Source organism: Pelecanus crispus, chromosome 3 (assembly GCF_030463565.1).
Source record: "Pelecanus crispus isolate bPelCri1 chromosome 3, bPelCri1.pri, whole genome shotgun sequence".
NCBI classification, from domain to species: domain Eukaryota; kingdom Metazoa; phylum Chordata; class Aves; order Pelecaniformes; family Pelecanidae; genus Pelecanus; species Pelecanus crispus.
Window position 1 is genome coordinate 76,389,322 of NC_134645.1, and position 22,617 is coordinate 76,411,938.

Genomic DNA, 22,617 nt, shown 5'->3' on the forward strand with positions numbered 1-22,617 from the left:
CAACACCACTTCTTTAATCTGCAGAGATAGATACAGATCTTGAGCCAGACTCCAGGGGGTTTCTCTTGTACGGTCTTCCCTCTGTTTGAGCAAAGCACTCCGTGACCGACTGGCTGCTATTGCCAGACAAACAGCTGCCTTAGCAGTTGCACTACCAAATAAAAGGGGAGGGAAGCAGGGGCAGTGCAGGGAAACTTTTTGCCCTTAGGGTCCTTGCTCACTTACTTTACTGAGAAATTCGAAGCTAATGAGGGCCCATTGCTGGAGGGAAAATGAGAATAATCTGTGATCTTTGGAAAAGAGTGAAAATCCATCACCACTAGTGAGTGCTTCACATCAGCATATCTTTTCAAGGCTACCCCCACAAGACAAAGGGGTTAGAAACTGATAAGTAAAAGCTGAGATTTTCCTTTTCATTGCTCTGCCTCTGGGCTGGCTGTGGGATTGACAGTCTCTCCTTGCTCACCGCTCCCAAGTTTCCCCCCACATCCAGATAGGACTTATGAATGTGGTCTAACTTGGAGGAATTGTTAGTGTTATGTAACTGGACACGAGCAGTCCGGATTAGACACAGACATCTGGGGCCTTTGGGTGTCCCCCTCCTTGCCTCCTCAGGCGTCCCCTTTTCTGTTTTTGCAGTCCTTCCACTGCTGCTGTGTGCTGTGGTTTTGTGAAACTACGTACTGATGTGTTTAAATGGCAGCACATGGTCAAGTGTTTCATTTAATGAGATTCTGAGTGCTGACTTGTATGTGGGAGCAGATTAAAATTAAATTGCTGGAGTGGGTATTACCTTGAGCTGCTTGGCCTACCTTTTTGGTGGAGGTTGCTGCCACTGGGGCAGGGATGATGGCATGGCTCCTGGACTGGGTCAGCCGGGAGCTGCCCTGAAATTTGAGAGCTTTCATTCTGGAGTATTAAAATAACCTGAGGCTGGCACCAGTTTGTGTTAATGTGTTGGGCTGTAACATTTGGCAGCCCAGGAGATGCTTCCCAACTGATCTCTCTGGCTGTAGGTGTAACACCTTGTGTCTGAGCACTGGGGTGTATGGTAGAGGAGGTTGTCAACCTGCCTTGAGCCAACAGTTTCAGTCTTCTGCTGTAAGTGCAGTGGAGCCCTAAAGCTCTGTGTCTTAGATCATTAGTCTGCTTATAGTATATCATTCATGCATACATATGCACAATCATGTGCCTGTTCACATACAGGAAAGATTTGTCTTTACGGATCATGATAATCTCAGGTATAAAGAAGATGTTAGTTACTTGATTTACTCGCAGTAATAATGTGCATTTTTCTCCTCAATGAATATGATAGCCCATATTCATTACTATCAGGGCTGATCATTTGCCTGTATATATTTCTATTGGTCTCAAAGGAGTTTGAAAGATGAATCCACAGTTTGTGAGGTGCTCTGGTATTTACTGCTGTTCAGGTAGGGAACTGTAATAGAGTTTGCTTTTCTCTGTTACTCACCACACTGATATTTTTCTCCTCATTCACAGCCTTTTCCCTTGCAGATCCTCTTCCTATGCTGGTCTTTGGGGTGAAGGAAATGATGTTCTGTAAGTAGATCTATAATATAAAGGACAAGGTTTATTAATGATCTCTCACAGAATTTGGATCCCTAGTTCTGTGCCAGGATGCAGTTTTATGGAAGAGATGCACTTAAAAATAACACTTAATGCTCCACCATTTACAGATTTTACAAAGCCTCCTTTTAAAGTTCGGTTTCTAAAGCACATAAATACTGCCTTCCTGAAGAATTCCTGAAATTCAGGTGAAAAATCCAAAGACTCAGGTGACTGCTAGTATTTGTTCGGCCAACGTGTTAGAAAGACCATAAACAAGAAAGGAGACATTTCAGTGCTTTTTTTCCTTTGGAGGTCGTGGTTTATGGGATGTTACAGTGACACCTGGTGGAAAAGAGTGTTGGAATTTAAGAAAAATTTCTCCGTCATAAAATGAGTTGTTCATTTGAGTAATGTCTTTAAGATTATTATTTTATTAACTATCTATATTGCAGTAATGGTTGGAGCCCATTTGTGCAAGGTACGGATGTACTACACATAAACGAGTGTGCAGATGCTCACTTACAAGAATTATCAGCATCAGTAATAGCAAATTTTTCCAGTTATAAAGAAAGAGTTAGTTACGTGTATCTGATAGTAACCAGATTTCCTTGCCCTAAGAGCCAAAATCCAACATTTTTATATGGCTGCCGACTTCTTCAGGCTTTCAGATGCACCTTGATTAAATTCCTCACCAGGTTCTTAACTTGATCCCTCCTTCTCCCCTCCCACTGCTCCTCTCTATACATCCCCAAACAAGACCCAAACCATCCTAACAATCAATTAGTTCATAAAAAACACCCCATAAGTGTTGAATAATTAAATGCAATTAAAAGATTTTTTTTTTTAAATATTGAACTTAAACATATTTGTTTACCTGGGCTACATCTAAACTAGTAATTTAAATCCATGCCAGACAGCATTCTTAATCCTGAGTGACCATATAGATCAATTGTTAAACTGTTAGAGTTGTCCCTGGCTGGTTTTGGTCCACATCAGCACTAGCCCAAATAATATCCAGGAACAGCTTGTGATATAATAAATGCCAGGAGCTATTCCCCACAGGTATTTCAGTTGTGGCTATCCTCTCTTGGAGTATGAGTGATTTTTGAAGTGTAGATGTGGGTTATCCCATACCACCTGTTAGAATATGGGTGTGGGTACATTTAATTCACTGGTATAGACCTACTAGCCCTACAGACCAAATCCTGAGGGTCCTAAATCTCCTAAAGATCTATCCAAAGCACAAAGTGCTCTGCCTCAGGAAGAAATTGCAGCCACATCTGCCTGTCAGCAGCTTCCTCTTCAGTTTTGCTGCTCATGTGAGCTCTGACTCATCTTCAGCCAAGATGAGCTGGATTAGCAAAGAGCTACTATTTAAGCAGTCAGACTAAACTGGCTTACTTTGGCTGGAGCTAAGGAGTTCCCTCTTGAGCAGCTTTGCTGGTGGGCTGGAGTGGGGGCAGCATCCTTCTGCAGTGGAGAAGTGAGAAGCAAATGGGGCAGTAACTCCCCCTCACCTGTGTAGCTGAAAGCCCTTAGCTGAAAGCTAAGCTCACCTTAGACGAGTCTTACTCTTATCAGGGAGCTCCCTTGTGTAGTGGTGAGGAGACTGAGATAATGCACAAAGAAACCCCCAAATGCTTCCCAGGACAAATGGAAGAAAAGGAAGGAGCCTGCTCCATAAAGCCTTTCCTTCCTCCAACCACCTTTGAGCCATGTGCTTGGCAATATCCGTCACCTCTCTTCAGCCTGGCTTATCCTTTTCTCCTGCCTTGGTGCTTTTAGCTCCTTTCATGTACCATGCACAGGCACAGCAGCACATGGGGCTATGCCGCAGACTAAAGCGGAGAAAACAGCATCAGGTTAATGCTAACCAGTTCAATTCTGTTGTTGCTGGGTTAGTGTTAACTGGATTCTCAGCCTGGTTTATCGCATGACTGCAGGAATGTTTGCTTGGCAAGTGAGTGGGGCTTGGGAAGGTGTGGTGGAAAAGCTGGTCCCCTCTTTAAGCAGCAACGACAGGATGTGTCAGCTTAAACTGATCATCAAAATGCTACGATATTTATAAAATAGGACATTTTATTTATAATGCATAATACACATGCATGACATAATACGCACACAAAAATGACATAGCATTTCTTTATATATACGTATATAGATGTAAGCTAGATCAATTTCCTACTGCAGTTCACAGAATGACTCTGTGGGTAGCTCTACCGGTACAACAGAGATGTGCCACGGACTGGGAGCTGGATGTATCTTAAACTTGAATTCCCACTGACCTCTCTAACGTGAGTCTCCAACTTTATGTAGGACTCTACCTCTCTTTAAATCAGATACACAATTTATCCATCAGCTTCAATTTTATTCCATGATACGGGCACAAACTTACTAGTACAATTATGCCTACTCATACAGAGACCCTCTAGCAGATTGGGTCTGGTTAGTTTGTGTCTACGTTGCATCAGAAAGCAGACAGGGGTCTGTTTTTAGTGGTATTTTGGTGTGGAAATGAAACATTTGGAAACAGCCATTAAAATAGAGGACTAATTATCAATTTTGTACTGACTAATATGAACTGTAGTGTTCTAACAAGGTTATTTATCATTACAAACAAATTTGCTTAGTTGTATCCACTTGAAAATATTTAGAAATAACTTAATCATAGTAGAAATTAAGATTAGGCCACTCTTCTCTCACTGCTTCCCTGTTTCTGTGCTGCTTGGAGCACCTGATTAAAAGCATTTCACTTAGTTTCCTCTTTACGTTAATGATATTTATGTAAGGAGGTACGCCAACTTTCATTGGTCACCTCTTTTGTTTCAGTGGTTTAATAAGAAACTATGAAATAGGTGTTGTGCAATTTCAAGACAAGTGCTCCAGGAAGCTGAAAAGTTGTTGAAGGAATGGAGTGTAAATAAGGATTTAAAAAATATTTAATAAACTGAAATGCAGAAATTTCACAGTCACGTCTCCGTCATCTAGACTAGAAGGAGTTCATATGGCCAAGTCAAGGAACGAATTGGACTGACAGATGATATTGTTTAAGATATGAGGAACGCTTGCCTGTGGGATCTCCCGCTAAACAGACTTGCTGCTTTTTACTGTGTATGGATTTCTGCAGTGTACTGTACTTTCTCAAAAAATTGTCAAAACTTATGTACAAGTAACCTGGTAAGTTTTGAAAAACTGTGCTTAATCTTTTGAAATATAGATGGTTGTTAGTGCTGTAAGAATTTTATATTCCATATCAGCTTTTTCAAAATTATTTTAAAGAATGTATCTGAGTAAAAGCAGAGTTTGAGAACTAATGTTTAACGTTTGAATTTGAGGAACTTGGTAAGAAAGAAATCCCATTAACCCGACTGCACGGGTTTTCATTTTATATTTTCCTTACACACTTATGTTCCAATAGCTCCTGAAATTACTATAAACCCTAAAGACCCTGGTTGGTGGAGGAGAGAAACCTTTGTTCTTTCAGTTTATTCACTTCATTTATCAGTATCTGTTTAGTCTGTGACTTTTCTTATATAAACCCAGGAAAACTGTGAATTCACAAGAAAATGTCTGGGAATCTGTGGCTTGCTCAATTATCCTGAACTAGTTTCAGCTTCTTTTTTAAGTCACCTATGCTTTAAATTGTGGATATTTCTTTAAGTATTAAAGTGAGTGGTTGGATCCTTAATCTTATGCTTTCGTAGCATTCCTTTGAGTAGTCGAGTGGAATTTATTATTTTTCCTTCTACTGATGCACAGCAAAGATAAGCAAAACCTCTCAAATCCAAAGAATAATTCTGCATGAGGCTTTCAGGAGTTACCTCCTTGTTTCTATTTGCCTGAAATGTTGATGTTGATTAGAAGACCATGTACCTTTGCTCTGTGAAAAGGACATTTTGTGTTTTGGGGTTAACTAACTGCAGAAACCTGCTGCAGAGGACTATCAACTGCTCTATTTTATTTCATACACTTGTCTGACAGTTCCTTTAAAGCTATTTCTAACTCTTGCACCAGTGAAAGAGTCAATTGCCTTCCCTGATGGAAGCCTATCATGCAATGATAACTTTAATGGGGATCCTTTGATTTAAGCTTAAATTAATTCAGAATAAGAAATAAGTTGCTCTTCCTCTCAGCTTTGAAAGACAGGAAAATCGCATTCATGTTCAGTGAATGTATTGTGTAAGGGATTCAGATGAGAAAAATATAATCTTGGAGTCTGAGAGCTGTAAATCTTATTTTCACCTCCAGTCTACTTACTGTGTTCACATTTGCTTTGTGACACCTTTGATTCTCACTATTGTCACAGTGTGCCCCGTGTGCTGAAAATTTCTTCCTGAGAGTTATTTTATTAAGAGTGCTCATACCTGTTTGCAGGACAAAACTTCAGTCCTAACATTCAGCTTCTTCAAGGTTGTTAGATACATCCTCAAATCATTTGCACTTCACAGGCAGTGGCTGGTTTTGCACTCTTTGAATGATGTGAAAAAATAGGCGCCTTAGCTTGAGAGCACTTTTGGTAGGAGAGGAAGGGCAGTTACCATATGGCTGCATAAAACCCCTTCAAAAGGAGGCCAGACAAAAGGCATTTAGCTTGAAGGAGGGTCTTTCTGCTCCCAAGAGGTCAAAGCCACTTGGCTTTGTCATTTATGCCCAACATATTTATGAAGCATTTGTTATTGATCAGTGAACCAGAATCAGGAGATGAGAGCCAAATTCCTACCCGAGATAATTTAATTAACACCAGCTGATTCTGTCAATGTCTTTGTTTGATGGTACTCTGAAATTAGTCTCAAGCGAGAAGCTACTGGTGTGTCAACAATAAATTTCTTAAAATGAGGAAACATTAGTCAAATCAAATTTGTTTTACAAGAAACCAATGCTTTAATATATTTTAATCAAAGAATTTTGGGGAAACACTTTGACTGTCTGTAAAAATGTATGCATTTCTGTTATAGGAAGGAGAACTGGGAATTACTAACCTTTGCAATGTTAGTGAAATCACTGGAGCAGTGAGTAATGGTTTACTTTGTTAATTACTGTCATTTAATGTTCCTGCTATTTGAATAGAATGGGTACAATGATCATATTGTCAAAGACATAACGTAAATGTGCACAGTTGCCTGTCTGGCATAAGTCAGTTGGTTGTGTGCTTAGATTTGGCTCAAATTATTAAAGACACAACTACCTTTTTTGTTTAAAGAAAATGTGTAAAGGGTGTGGATCACTGCTGTGAGTCATGTTCACATTGGTGATCTACAAAGTATATAATTGCTCATTTTTGAGAAAATGAGTCAAAACTGGTGTGACCTCCAAAATTCAAATTATTGACTGTTTTATTCAGCTACTTTTGTAAAGTTAAGTAGTTTATTTTGTTTTCTCAGTGATTTTATGGGAGAAAACTTAAAAAGATAATTGCTGAAAAATTAGAGTTCTGTAGGACTTCAAATGCTTGTGTCTATCGTGGGGGGGGGTCTTTAGATTAACATGAGCTTTCCATAGCAACATTCTTGTGAGGACTTTAGCTGATGTTCTCCTACTTCAGATTTCAAATGCAATTCAAGCTGGCAGTTATAAATATATTTTGAAGAGCAGTGGAGAATTCAGTCATCAATTTTTTCCACAGAGACTAGTGGGAAGCAGCCTCTCAGCGCCTGGTATCTAGTAAGGCTGGGTCATTTATGATGCTGGGACCATAAAAGGCTGTGTCGTCATGACAATACATAGCAAGGTTGACTTGCCTATTTAGGTAACTGTGTATCTTTGCTCAGTGTTATCAAGGCTTACTATTGTTTTCATGAGGCTTTGCAATGCTTGATACGAAAGTCTCCTGCTTACAAAGTTGTTCCCTTCCAGCTTCCCTTTAAAAGAAAAATGTACATGGCCATTAAGAAGCGGATGGGAGAGAATAAACAAGAAAGGTCCAACATCAAAACCAAACCATATAGTATTTATTACAACTTTGAAAACTCATGGTTTTAAAGCCAATGCCTTGCCTGTTGGAGAGTGGGGGGTTTGTGTTGAACAGCTTTCCATTGTGCTTGGCTGTGCTGCAAACTGCATACCTGTTATTTCTCCACAGCAAACAAGCGGTAAAATAAAGCTGGGAGAGAGGGAGCACTGGCCACACATATCATGGCTGGCTGGGTGACTCGGTCCCAGAGCAAGACTGAACATGGACTAACTTAGCCAGGACTCCTCTTGCTCCTGGGGCTGTGCATCAGCCCTTTCATAAGGCCTATGGAAAGCCGAACACTCTCCCCAGGTGATAGTCACGCTCTGCTCAGGTGTCTTGCAGTCCTTTCAGTGCTCTCAGTACACATGAGGGTGTCAAAGTCTTTACCAGAGCTGAAGAGGTAGTTGAACATCTACTGTTTTGCACAAACCAATCTCTAAGAATGGTTTATTTTTTCTTCTGCTCTATATTTGATTTTACATTGAGAAGTCCCTTACTGTAGTATCTGAATACCTATAATCTTTGGTATACTTAATATTTTTGTTACAGAGTTTAAGTGCTGTAAATGTCTATTTTATTGCTAAGGAACCAGGGCACGAAGGAGCTAAGTGACTTGGTCGTGCAGAATGTTTTACTGCAGCTGGGAATTGAACTATTGTCCTCACCCTTAGCACTGGAGTATCCCTTCTCTTTAAAAATGTGCTTTCAAAATCCTTTTTAAAGCCACCATCTGTCTTTGCAGTGCACACAGGGATGTCAGTTTTGGAATGCAATGGTGCAAATCAATTGCCCACTGAAATGTGTGAGTATTGCCTTAGCCTTGGCTCTATAGCACTTGTCTCAGGTCCATCAAGTACCTTTTCCAATGGCAGATGTGGAAAACCTAACCAGAACAGTGTTTCTATGAAAAGATGTAATGTCCATATTTTCTCTCAGTATGTTTATAAATTTGCTTTTGGGAAGATAAAAATTCTTGCTATGGGACTTACCGGTAATATCAAAAGTCTTCATTGTGTTTGTCAAAATGTGGGGACATTTTACAGTTCATTAAGCTCCACCACTCACCCAGATTTTCAGGCAGTGAGGAAGAACTAGTGCTTTTCAGGATTTTACTCTACCGGGGCCTGTCTCAGAGTTGTATGCAGATGTAAATGAAGCACATGGTCTTTACTAGATTGATTTCTTGCTTTTACTAAACCGGATGGATAAGAATTAGCATTGGTCTGGGACAACTGCCATGACAGTTTTTAAACTGCTCTTTTTTCTGGACCTCTTGAACACCTGAAGCTCATTCATCCTTTTTAATGTTGACTTTCTGGTTTTTCAAGTATGGGTTTTCCTTCTTTCATTATTTGCCAGTGATTTGTTTTTTAGTGTTTTGTAGTGTACTTTCACTATAAGAAACTTCTAATCAATTGATATTATCTGTTTGAAATACTCTGTGATTATATTTATGCTAATCCCTCATTTTATTAATTTGCTTCTTGGCAGAACAAGGCATACACCAGACTATGTGAGGTAAGCTAAATGCTATTCACATCAATAAAAAAAAAAACAAAACAAAAACCAATTCCAGTGATTACTATGTCCACTTAGTGCTAAGAGATACAATGTAGATACACAAACTTATCAATCCAGGTCTAATTCTTTTGTGCTCCCTAAAGATGAAGAATGAGTTAGGTACCTGAATCCTTTCTTTCTAGTATGGTGGCTAAGGGCATGTTTGCATTAAAAACTGCTGTGTAGCAAAGAATATTGCTTTAAAGACTACAGACTAATCACACCAGCATGGAACACAGTACAGACCTATTTAAACTATGCTCTAGGCTTTCACAGGAGTCTTGTTCTATCCAGTTTTTCATTAATGCCATCAAAAATGATCCAGAGAGAATGCTTATTAAGGCTGGTATGATACCAGCTTGGTGAGAAGTGGAAACAAGGAGTTGGGGCTAGAAGGCAAAAAACACTCTTGACTGGGTAGAGAGTCCAAATGAAGTAAAATGACATTCAGTAAGGGGCAATGTGTTGTCCTTTAGAAAGAGATCTCAAATGGGGAGTGCCTTGTCTATGCTGCAGGTGCACTGGTGTTTACAGTGATAAGTATGAGGCAACAAAGTGCTACTAAAGAGACGGTGCCTTTCTGGGTCCCTTTTAGCATGAACATAGAGTGTAGGATGGGACAGGGATGAGAGGATTACACAATTGTGTTTGTATGAAAGTTGTACCCAGATGGGGGCAACACACTTCAAGCAGGAGATGGAGGAGTTGGAGGGAATCCCAAGTAGCACACAAACCCAGTGGCAAGCTGGAAATTTGATTGAAAGAATTGATCTTTTTAATACTTTTTCATCTGTGAAATTGTGACCATGACACATGTTTACAAATACACTAAATGGTGGTTTTGGAATGTAGGAACAGTCCAAGAAGTAACCGACTTACTTTTGTAGAAACACAGAATTAGTGTGGGGTTTTTTTGTTGTTGTTGGGTTTTGGGTTTGGGGTGGTTTTTTTTTTTTTTTTTGCTTGTCTGGCCACAAAATATGCCAGTTAAATTCACTAACTCTGCAAGGGCTTTTATGATTATCTTTCCACTGGATCAGCTGGCTGACTTGACTCCCCACATGGTCAGGCGAGCACCAGGTCATGGCATGCAGAGGATCAGGTCATTACAGTCTGCAGAGGAAAGAAGTGGGAGTAAGAGTGGGACTTTTCCTTTGGTAGTGGCTCAGCTCTGTCATGTGACTACACCTTGGAACTGAAATCTGGTAGTATTGCCCCTGTTAGATATTATCTCTCACCTAGGAACAGGGGAGTGCCATTGAATTCGGTGGGAATATTCACAAGAAAGGGCAGCAGAATCTGGCTCATACAGGGGCTGTTCTGATCGATGGAGAATATATGAGAATTTCTTATTTTCAGGCAGAGCAGATGGCAAATTTCCCTCAAATTTTCTAAGGCTAGGAGCTTTAGTAATCCTCTTATCTAAAGCAACAATTGGATTTATGTTTCGGACAAAGATAGAAGAAGAAAGAAAAACATGACAAAAACCAAATGGTCAGAAATGTCCATGTTAGATGAAGCAGAAAGCACTATGAATCAGCATGTAATCTGGGGACACAATCCCCTATAAATTAAGCAAATCCTGGTTGTAAACAGAAGCTCCATTGTACAGTTGATAACTGATGTCTGCTAATACTCTGATCTTTGCTTGCTAACAGTCATAATTCACTTGGAGGTATTTTATTTCTCTGAATATGAAAACCTTGGAAAAAACTTTTTAAGTGCTTGCACTTGACACTGAATGCCTAGATGTGAGATAATGTATAGAGGAATATACTGCTAAGCAAGTTTTTAAATCCATCTCAGCTGCAACTGTGTTGTCTGAAATAACATGCCTTATCAGTTTCTGTAGGGTGCCGGAAGTGTATATCCTGGAATCATAAGAAGAGCAATTAAAAAAGTTTGCTCACTCAATATAATGAATTGCTTCTGAATGATCTAAAGGTTAATTATCACTTGAAAGGTGGCTGCTGTATGAAGCAAACATCAACATTTTACAGCCTGAATGAACTTGCAGAATAAGATAAGCCCAAATAAAATGCCTGTCTAGAAAAGCTCAAACTATCACTTCCCAAAAGTTTTGGCTTTCCAGGAGATTCAGTCTTGCATGTAATTTTTAAGCTGCTGAGAGCCACCTGGAAAATGTTACTATCTCTTCTTAAGTTCTCTACCTATAAAGCAGGATAACACTATATCTATGTTCCCTACCTAAACTGAAAACTCTTAGTAATTTTCTGTTCTTAGGATGTGAGTGTGGAGAACACACTGCCCCGGAGTATTTGTTACGGTTGCAGCTTGTAGACACAACCGTAGCAGAAGTAACTACTAAACAAGGAGATGTGAATTAGGCATGGCTACTCTTACAAATTGTTAATTTCAACTATTTTGAAAATTGACTGGAAGTACATTTGTAAGAATGTGCCTCATTCATAGGAAATACATGAAGCCGGAAAGGGTGAAATCCAACATGTGGAACATATCATTAACAAGTTAAAAACCATTACTTCCTAACTCCATGGTTGTCACTGAAGTCTATTTCCAACTTTAATGTAGCCCCATATTTGTGCTTTCCACAAAGGGACAGTGTGTAAGGAGGAAAACCCTAATTCAGTGCCCAGTGAATTGATGGAAAGGCTCTCGGGAAGCTCTTTGGAGTGTGTCTGTGGTACTGCTATTTTTTTAGAATGAATGTAGTAATTTCCACAGGGTTTGTATGTATTCAAAATGTCCACAGGATTTGTATGTATTTAAAATGTGTTTGCATAATTCTAGGAGGAAGTTTGTCTTTACACAAAACTAACCAGTGAGTTCTGTACCCTACTCAGACAGTTTCCTGTAAGTTTGGCTGTAGCCGTGCAGAGGATGCATATGGAGTTGAAGCACAGAGTAAGTCTGAATAGTCCTGTGTCTGATTCACAGTGTGATAAATTCAGTTTTAAGATTATAGTCTTGTTCTATTATCTGGATTTCTTTGAAAAAATAGGAATGTCTTGAGTGTTTTGATTCATCAGAAAATTACCACTCTTCTCTTTTAACAAATACAATGAAGTTAACTCTATCTTGTAGTAAAACTTTTTTTCTCTCCCTTTCATGGACATGAGACTTTTTAAATTCAACCTCAATTGTTTAAGAGGGCACTTTGCCGAGCACCCATCCTTGACCTGTCTGCTATCTTGAAATCATTGCCAAAAGCTCCTGCAACTTATGTGGGAATGATTGGGCCAATACCGTGCTATTCAAATAGGCCCCTTGAAAATCTCTTCAGAAGTCTCCCATACCTTCTCTAGGTTTCTATTCAGCAAAATTTTACTAAGTACCTGTAACTAAAAGTGCGTTTACACAAGCGGAGGGTTGTAGTCACATTTGCTTACATTGAGCTTGGCCCAGTTCAGGCTTACTTATCAAACTGTCTTTAAAATATCATGTGATATATTCAGCAACATTTTCAAGATATTCTTTTGTGTGTTTTTATTGGCTTCACAGCTTTCAGGTTTGTGGGGTAATAGGCTTTTGCCCTTAAGACCCAGAGATTGCCCTGAAAGGTTTTTTCTTACTATTGCATTGTATTTTCCCCTCAGACTACTTGAACAAACCTAGAGCACCATTTGCATCTACCATTGGAAGCCACAGTGTCACATTAGGGTGGAAGCCAGCTAACATCTCTGGGGTGAAATACATTATCCAGTGGAAGTTCAATCAGCTCCCTGGAGACTGGATGTACACAGAGGTAAAGAAGGACACTTCCTTTTACTTTGCAAGGAGATAGGTTCTTCTCTGGTCTTCATTATATTTTAGAAAAACATTGGATAATACGTTAGGCACACAAAAGAGGTTTGCAAAATCATGAGTAGCATGGAGAAGCTGAGAAGTGGACAATTATTCCATTTCATCCAACATAGGAACTAGGGACCCTGATGGAAACTAGTAGGTAGCAGATTCAAAACTAGCAAATGAAGGCATTTCCTTGCAGAATGTGTAGTTAAAATGTTCAGCTGCTTCCTGGCAAATGTGGATGTTAAATTACTAAATTTAAATGCCTAAATATTAAAATTACTAAAATTACTAAATGGGGCTTGAAAAGTGACTGGACAAATTAATGGAAGAAAAAAGTGAATTCTACTAAATGCAAATATTGCCATTGTTTCATGTTGAACCATGCTTATAAAATGCCAAGACTAAGAGTATTTGGGAGAAATATCACTGAAGGCTTTCTTTTTTTTCATACCTTTCCTTAGAGAAATTTTTTTGGTTCTTGTCAAAAATGCAATACTTGGCTAGGTAGACCTTTGTTCTGACTCAGTACGGTTATGCTCATATTATGTTCTTTTGCGTCAATTCTACACTTCTTATCTTGCCGTCATCTCTATTGGACCAATTTACAGAGCATGGCAAGTTGATGCCACAAATCAAAGGTAAAGATAATTTGCTAAGCAGGAAGTTCTTCTCAATTAATCATTGGTGATATAATGGGAAACAATGACTTCAGACTGTAAATATTTTAGGGTAACTAGGAGCCTTTGTATCTTAAACCTGTAGTATATGTATCAACAGTTTAAAATACATTGCCCATAATATGTTATTATTTTAGGTTTTTACCTTATTCTTCAAATTTACTATTATATTTCATCCATCCTTCCATCCATCCACTCATTGTTTAGATTTGGTAGCGGGTTCTGAAGAAAAGAGAACAGAAAAAGTTCTGAAAGGAAGGAAAATCAAAGTCTATGCTGAAAATAACTCCCAGAATTTCCTCTTATTTAAACTTAGGATGCTGCACTTTTGTATCCTGAAATATGTATGCTGTTGTATGAGACCTCTTTTGCCCTTATAACACCCTACACAGTAGCTGCAAGATGGAGGAAGAAAAAAACCGATTGTGTCTCTGCATTAATCTAGGTAGTATCTGAAACTTCATATATAGTCAAAGACCTTCAAGCCTTCACAGAATATGTGTTTCGAGTAGTTTGGATCATTACATCTCAGCTGCAGCTCCATTCTCCATCTAGTCCCAGTTACCGGACACATGCTTTTGGAGGTAATGAATTGCACTATTAATTGCATCTTTCAGGACTGTATAAAAATATTTAGGTTTCCTTGTTGTTTCTTTCACAGAAAACATTGATGTTTCACCTTCAGAATGATGTGATTGTTGTCTGTTGGGTAGCTGCAGAAGACCAAACTAAAATACTACAGGCTCTTTTTGTTTGAACTAGAAAATTTAGGGCTGCTTCCTGCTTTTAGTTTTAAAAACTTGCACAGAAAAGTACATGGTCAGAATTGTGAGGGCACATTGGATACTTTTGTGCATAATTATGCATGTTAACTTTTTGACTGAAATACACACAGATTTTCCTGGACTCTAAAAAAAGTTAACCATTGCTGAAATTTTATGCCGTCCTTAATCATATTTATTAATATAAATGAATTAACAGGTATGAAACCTAAAAGTGCACCTAAAAAAAGAAAAACCATTAATGTCTTAAATGCTGTCCCAGAGTCAGTTATATCTCTCTTGCAGCTCCTGCAACAGCTCCTGTCATTAAAGATATTCAGAGTTCAAGTCCAAACACTGTTGAAGTTAGTTGGTCTCCACCACTTTTTCCAAATGGATTGATTGTTGGGTATAACTTGCTCCTGACCAGTGAGAATCACAAACTGTTGAGAGCATCAAGAGAGCATAGCTTTCAGTTCTACTCCACCTTCCCAAACACCACTTACAGGTATGAAAAGAAAAGATAACCAACATGGCCAAAGGTGCTGCAGCACTTCTTGCCCAGATAGTACAGGGTGTGCCTAAATACCACTTCTGTACAATTATGCTGTTTGCTTATGTTCTTGCCAAAAGCAAGGGTACCTTCCTTGAGATAACGGAGTTATTCCAGGTGGGTTGGCTGCTTGTATGGAAGTCAGATGGGGAGGAAAGAAAAGCAATTTGATATAGGGCCAGCAGGCTGCATTTTCTTAGCTGCTGTTTTTCTTTTTTTTTTAAGCTTGTGTGGCATGTTTTCAGTATATTCAGGGAATGATAGAGCAGTTCTCTCTGGCCCTTTAAGCATCTGGAAAAATTCCTTCATTTTTATTAAACAAAGGCCTGCGTTCTGCTTGCACTGCTAAATACAGATCTTCCTTTGAAATGAAATTGAGTTGCTCTTCTGAGTCTGAAACCCCATTTTGAATTTTAATTTAGAAGATTTTGTTGTTATCCCACCTTTGGGGAATTCATATTCTGGTTGGCTTTATTTTTATTATAAATTTCGCAGAGCATTATATTGAAATGGGCGTTTTCTGAAAGTCAGTCACTTCTGTAGCAGCTGCCCTACTTGATAAAATGTTTCTCAGGCAATCTTTCAAAAGCAACCTGCAAAACAAAACCTGTTTCTCTGGTTTACCATAGGTTCAGTATTGTGGCAGTTAATGAGGTTGGTGCTGGACCCCCTGCCGAAGCGAACATCACAACCCCAGAAACCAAAGGTACAAAAGTAGCGGAGTCCTTATCGCTGTCTGTTCCTGGGGACAAATTCACGCTTGCTGGGCTGCTGTGTACCTGGCAGAAGAGAATAATATTTAGACTGTAAACAATGCATGACAAAGGGTTGCACACTGAGGAGTCAATAGCATATCAGAGAGAGTCCTGTTCTTTAACTGTAGACATTATTGGGCTACACAGCATGGTAATAACCTGAGATGGTGGTAGGCCCACACAAATTTGGCCTCAGTTGTATTACAGATGAAAAACACCTCAGCGGTCCGAGGCAGCGACTGAGAGGGCATGCTTCCATTTTCTAGATGATATTTTAACAGCTGACAAACAAATGTATTTCTTCTAATAATATTAAATACTTAACATGAGACTCTTTTGTCAAAACATTCTGTCGTGGTTTAGCCCCAGCCAGCAACTAAGCACCACGCAGCCGCTCGCTCACTCCCCCTACCCCGATGGGATGGGGGAGAGAATTGGAGGAGTGAGAGTGAGAAACACTCCTGGGTTGAGATAAGAACAGTTTAATAATTGAAATAAAGTAAAATAGTAGTGCTAATAGTAACAGTATAATAATGATAATAATAATAATGATACACGAAGCAAGTGATGCACAATGCAATTGCTCACCACCCGCCGACCGATACCCAGACAGTTCCCGAGCAGCGATCGCTGCTCCCTGGCCACCCCCCCCCCCCCCCAGTTTATATACTGAGCATGATGTCATATGGTATGGAATAGCCCTCTGGTCAGTTTGGATCAACTATTCTGGCTGTGCCCCCTCCCAGTTTCTTGTGCGCCTGGCAGAGCATGGGAAGCTGAAAAAGTCCTTGACTAGCATAAGCAGTACTCAGCAACAACTCAAAACATCAGTGTGTTATCAACATTCTTCTCCTACTAAATCCAAAACACAGTACTATGCCTGCTGCTAGGAAGAAAATTAACTCTATCCCAGCCGAAACCAGGACAGTATCCACCCCTTATTCTATACCATCTACGTCATGCACAGGCCCTCCCCTTTCCAATGTGTTCCAATTAATCACCACCGCTTTCCCTATCTTGATATACACACAGATATCATTCCCTTCGTCTATGGCCCATCCCTCTAAAATGTCCATTGAGTTCATTTAGCCCATGACTTTGGGTTCCATCTGTCATCACAGTCTTTCAGAGCAGGAGAGGTGGTGTGCAGTGTTGGACTGTTGCATGCTGAAGTCAGTTCTCATTCCAACATGGTTTCATCAAAGTTCATTTTCATTAAGCTGGGCAATTCTTACTGCAATACCATTGATGCGGCATATAGCAATCATAATACATAGTATTATATACTTAATATTAACCTACTATATTATTATATTAACATGCAGTTAAGAGATAACATATAGTTAAGAGATAACATACAGTATTATAAAGCAATTAATATTATACAATTCAGTTCATTGGCTATTTTCACCCAAAATCAAATTCCCTTGAGGTACACATTGGGCTTCCCCATCCTTTCGCATCACCCACCAAGTGCACCCAGGTCCTTGAGCAAAAGCAATCCCACGAATGGGTTTGCCTTTGCCAGAGGGGGGAAGTAACCCAGACTGTCTTCCCCAGCATATTTTTCATGTGCACTACAGGAACTTTATCTCCTTCTACAGTACGTAAACGTTTTGATTGGGCAGGGCCAGCTCGATTGGCAGATCCCCTGGTGTTGACTAACCAGGTGGCTTTTGCTAAATGCGTATCCCAATGTTTAAACGTCCCAGCACCCATTGCTCTCCGGGTAGTCTTTAACAATCCATTGTATCGCTCAATTTTCCCGGAGGCTCGTGCATGGTAAGGGATGTGATATACCCACTCAATGCCGTGCTCTTTGGCCCAGGTGTCTATGAGGTTGTTTCGGAAATGAGTCCCGTTGTCTGACTCAATTCTTTCTGGGGTGCCATGTCGCCACAGGACTTGCTTTTCAAGGCCCAGGATGGTGTTCCGGGCGGTGGCATGGGGCACGGGATATGTTTCCAGCCATCCAGTGGTTGCTTCCACCATGGTGAGCACATAGCGCTTGCCTTGGCGGGTCTGTGGGAGCATGATGTAATCAATCTGCCAGGCCTCCCCATATTTATATTTCAGCCATCGTTCACTATACCCAAGGGGCTTGAACTGCTTGGCTTGCTTGATTGCAGCGCATGTTTCACACTCATGAATAACCTGTGCAATACTGTCCATAGTTAAGTCCACCCCTCGATCACGAGCCCATTTATACGTTGCATCCCTTCCTTGATGGCCTGAGGCGTCATGGGCCCACCGAGCTATAAATAATTCACCCTTATGTTGCCAGTCCAAATCCACCTGAGCCACTTCAATCTTAGCAGCCTGATCTACTTGCTGGTTGTTTTGATGTTCTTCAGTGGCCCGACTCTTAGGTACATGAGCATCTACATGACGAACTTTTACAACCAGGTTCTCTACCCGGGCAGCAATATCTTGCCACAATGCGGCAGCCCAGATTGGTTTGCCTCTGCGCTGCCAGTTGCTCTGCTTCCATTGCTGCAGCCACCCCCACAGGGCATTTGCCACCATCCATGAGTCAGTATAGAGATAAAGGACTGGCCACTTTTCTCTTTCAGCAATATCTAAAGCCAGCTGGATGGCTTTCACCTCTGCAAACTGACTCGACTCCCCTTCTCCTTCAGCAGTTTCTGCGACTTGTCGTATAGGACTCCATACAGCAGCTTTCCACCTCCGATGCTTTCCCACAAGATGACAGGACCCATCAGTGAACAGGGCATATTGCTTTTCATTTTCTGGCAATTTATTATACAGCTCTTCAGCACATGTCACCTCCTCCTCTGGTGATATTCTAAGGTTTTTCCCTTCTGGCCAGTCCATGATCAATTCCAAGATTCCTGGGCGACTGGGGTTTCCTATTTGAGCCCATTGTGTGATCAATGCAACCCACTTACTCCATGTAGCATCAGTTGCATGATGTGTAGAGGGGACCCTCCCTTTGAACATCCAGCCCAACACTGGCAGTCGGGGTGCCAGCAGGAGCTGTGCTTCAGTACCAACCACTTCTGAAGCAGCTCGAACCCCTTCATATGCTGCCAGTATCTCCTTCTCAGTTGGAGTATAGCGGGCTTTGGATCCTCTGTATCCCCGACTCCAAAACCCTAGGGGTCGACCTCGAGTCTCCCCTGGTGCTTTCTGCCAGAGGCTCCAGGTAGGGCCATTCTCCCCGGCTGCAGTGTAGAGCACATTTTTAATATCCTGCCCTGCCCGGACTGGCCCAAGGGCTACTGCATGAACTATCTCACGTTTAATTTGTTCAAAGGCTTGTTGTTGCTCAGGGCCCCATTTGAATTCGTTCTTCTTCCGGGTCACTTGATAGAGAGGGCTTACGATCTGGCTGTAATTTGGAATATGCATTCTCCAAAAACCCACAACGCCTAAAAAAGCTTGTGTTTCCTTTTTGTTAGCTGGTGGAGACATAGCTGTTATTTTGTTGATCACATCCATTGGGATCTGACGACGTCCATCTTGCCATTTTATTCCTAAAAACTGGATCTCCTGTGCAGGTCCCTTGACCTTACTCTGTTTTATGGCAAAACCAACCTTCAGAAGGATTTGGACTATTTTCTTTCCCTTCTCAAAAACTTCTTCTGCTGTGTTGCCCCACACAATGATGTCATCAATGTACTGCAGATGTTCTGGAGCTTCACCCTGTTCCAGTGCCATCTGGATCAGTCCATGGCAAATGGTGGGGCTGTGCTTCCACCCCTGGGGCAGTCGGTTCCAGGTGTACTGAACACCCCTCCAGGTAAAAGCAAACTGGGGTCTGCACTCTGCTGCCAAAGGGATGGAGAAAAATGCATTAGCAATATAAATTGTGGCATACCACTTAGCTGCCTTTGACTCCAGTTCATATTGAAGTTCTAGCATGTCTGGCACGGCAGCACTCAGCGGCGGTGTAACTTCGTTCAGGCCACGATAGTCCACTGTTAGTCTCCACTCCCCATTAGACTTTTGCACTGGCCATATGGGACTGTTAAAGGGTGAGCGAGTCTTGCTGATCACTCCCTGGCTCTCCAGTCGATGAATCAGGTTATGGATGGGAATCAGGGAGTCTCGGTTGGTGCGATATTGCCGCCTGTGCACAGTTGTGGTAGCAATCGGCACCTGTTGTTCCTCAACCTTCAGCAACCCTACAATCGAAGGGTCCTCTGAGAGACCGGGCAAGGTGGACAACTGTTTAATTTCCTCTGTCTCCAAAGCAGCTATACCAAAAGCCCACCGGTACCCTTTTGGGTCCTTGAAATACCCTCTCCTGAGGTAGTCTATGCCAAGGATGCATGGAGCATCTGGGCCAGTCACAATGGGGTGCTTTTGCCACTCATTCCCAGTTAGGCTCACTTCAGCTTCCAGTACAGTTAGCTGTTGGGATCCCCCTGTCACTCCAGAAATACAAATGGGTTCTGCCCCTCTATAGTTTGATGGCATTAGCGTGCACTGTGCACCAGTGTCCACTAGAGCCTTATACTCCTGTGGGTCTGACGTTCCAGGCCATCGAATCCACACAGTCCAGTAAACCCGGTTGTCCCTTTCCTCCACCTGGCTGGAGGCAGGGCCCCTCTAACACTGGTCACAGTATTCGTTGTTCACTTCCTGTAAATGTGAATCAAAAGTTCCCTGATCAAGGTCAGAAGTAAAATTAGCCCTCTTACTCTGTCTCGGGAACTGCTCACTGGAAACTGGAGCTGCAATTTTCCTGGGAGAACCGCCTTTTCTAATAGTTTTTCCTTGCAACTCACGCACCCATGCCTCTGAGGTTGAGGTGGGTTTTCCATCCCACTTTCTCATGTCCTCTCCATAATCACGCAGGTAAAACCACAGGGTGCCCCGTGGTGTGTATCCTCTATATCCTCTCTCTTGAGCATAGGGACGTTGACTCCTAATGGCTGAGACACTGGTCCGTGCAGGTGGGGAGTAGGACAGATCCTCTCTGAGTTGTTGGAACTCTTGGCACAGTTTTTCCACAGCTGAGACACAGGCCCGTAGGGAGGAAGAGAGCTTTTCTTCGTAGTCCCGGAGTTGTCTAGCCACTTCATCCACCATTGGTGCCTCATCGTCTTTCCAGGCTAGTATTGCCAACGAGTTGGAATACGATGCTGGTGCGCTCCGTACCACCTTCCGCCACATGGATTGTGTGCACCTGACTTCATCTGGGTCTTTGGTTAACTGCTCATCATTCAGGTCACTGTAAATCACCTCCAGCACACCTAATTCCCTCAGGTACTGGATACCTTTCTCTACGGTGGTCCATTTGCTTGGGCGGTATAAAACATCCTCCTTGAAGGGATACCTTTCCTTCACGCTTGACAGAAGTCGCCTCCAGAGGCTGAGCGGTTTTGCCCCTTTTCCAATTGCTTTGTCAATGCCCCCTTCCCTGGAAAGGGATCCCAGCTGCTTGGCTTCCCTACCCTCTAAATCCAGGCTACTGGCCCCGTTATCCCAGCATCGGAGCAGCCAGGTGATGATGTGCTCGCCTGGATGACGACCAAAATCTTTTCGCATATCTCGCAGCTCACTCAGGGATAGGGATCGGGTGGTCACCATCTCATTTATGGGTTCTTCCTCCTCTGGTTCTCGTGATGGCCCTGGTTCATCTTCATCCCTTACTAAACGAACTGATTTCCTCGTGTATTTTTTCTTCTGTATAGGGGCAACTGATACCGGCGCAGGTTGGTTCTCTGGTTTAGCCTCAGTGTCTGTCACTGGGGTTTGAGTAGCCGCAGTGCCCATGGCTGTGGTTTGAGTAGCTGCAGTGCTCATGGCTGTGGCTGGAGTAGCCACAGTGCCTGGGGCAGGGGTTTGAGTAGCTGCAAGGCCTGTAGTGGGGGTTGGAGTAGCCGCAGGGCCTGTAGTGGGGGTTTGAGTAGCCACAGTGCTTGTTGTTTTGTCATCAGATCCAGAGACCTTCTCTTTCTTTTGAGGGTACTGATTAGTGTTGACCACGGCTCGATAGGCATGGGCCAGTCCCCAGCATGTTGCAATGATTTGTGTCTCTCTGGAGCTACCAGGGTGACAACATACTTCTTCCAAATACTTTACTAATTCTTCAGGATTCTGCACTTGTTCAGGGGTGAAGTTCCAAAACACTGGAGGTCCCCACTGCCCTAGGTACTTGCGCATACGATCCCACGCACCCTGCCACTCATAACTATCCAGCCTTGGGGTAGATATCTGGATGGTATTTTTAAACTGCTTACTGACCTTTATCAAAACGGAAACAACATTCCCAAGAATTATCAATAGAAGTATCTTAACTGCCCAGGGGTGTTCAAGATACAGGAAAGTTGTTGTAATGAAGGAGGAAACATCATAGAAGAAAGCAGCAAAGGTGCCATTCTGTATTTCCTCCACAACAAGCCTCTCAGAGTAAGAAGTATAATTGCTAACTCTCTCTATGAGGTAGTACCCGAAGTACAGTAGTGACTTCTGTATGAAACCCAAATACCAAAGAATGCTCAAGGTCAGGGTTTTGATAAGGAGCCTCCCAAGCAAAAGATCATGAATCACTGCAGAGCATAGCACACTACACAAACTGACAGCAAGCTTTAACGCGTGCTGCAAAAAAAAGAACATGGTGCAGATCAGAAGAACTAATATCGTGACCGGCAACTGTTAACAGACTCCTTAATACACTCTGGTTAATCTGTTGTTATCTCAAACCCTTTGTGCCCCACGTTGGGCGCCAAAAAGGACTGTCGTGGTTTAGCCCCAGCCAGCAACTAAGCACCACACAGCCGCTCGCTCACTCCCCCTACCCCGATGGGATGGGGGAGAGAATCGGAGGAGTGAGAGTGAGAAACACTCCTGGGTTGAGATAAGAACAGTTTAATAATTGAAATAAAGTAAAATAGTAGTGCTAATAGTAACAGTATAATAATGATAATAATAATAATGATACACGAAGCAAGTGATGCACAATGCAATTGCTCACCACCCGCCGACCGATACCCAGACAGTTCCCGAGCAGCGATCGCTGCTCCCTGGCCACCCCCCCCCC

The 22,617-nt window shown here is 41.8% G+C and overlaps 1 protein-coding gene across 1 annotated transcript in view; it reads left to right on the forward strand.

Moving 5' to 3' along the window:
- The first annotated feature begins 4,626 nt into the window (after positions 1–4,626).
- The window catches only part of ROS1 (ROS proto-oncogene 1, receptor tyrosine kinase), an 82,852-nt gene continuing 64,861 nt past the window's right edge, over positions 4,627–22,617 (forward strand). Inside the window, exons 1-9 of the mRNA XM_075707632.1 lie at positions 4,627–4,749; positions 6,528–6,581; positions 8,268–8,327; positions 9,017–9,043; positions 11,911–11,971; positions 12,664–12,812; positions 13,982–14,120; positions 14,604–14,805; positions 15,480–15,556. Of these exons, the coding sequence (XP_075563747.1) occupies positions 4,627–4,749; positions 6,528–6,581; positions 8,268–8,327; positions 9,017–9,043; positions 11,911–11,971; positions 12,664–12,812; positions 13,982–14,120; positions 14,604–14,805; positions 15,480–15,556 (892 nt within the window). The remainder of the gene's footprint in view (positions 4,750–6,527; positions 6,582–8,267; positions 8,328–9,016; positions 9,044–11,910; positions 11,972–12,663; positions 12,813–13,981; positions 14,121–14,603; positions 14,806–15,479; positions 15,557–22,617) is intronic.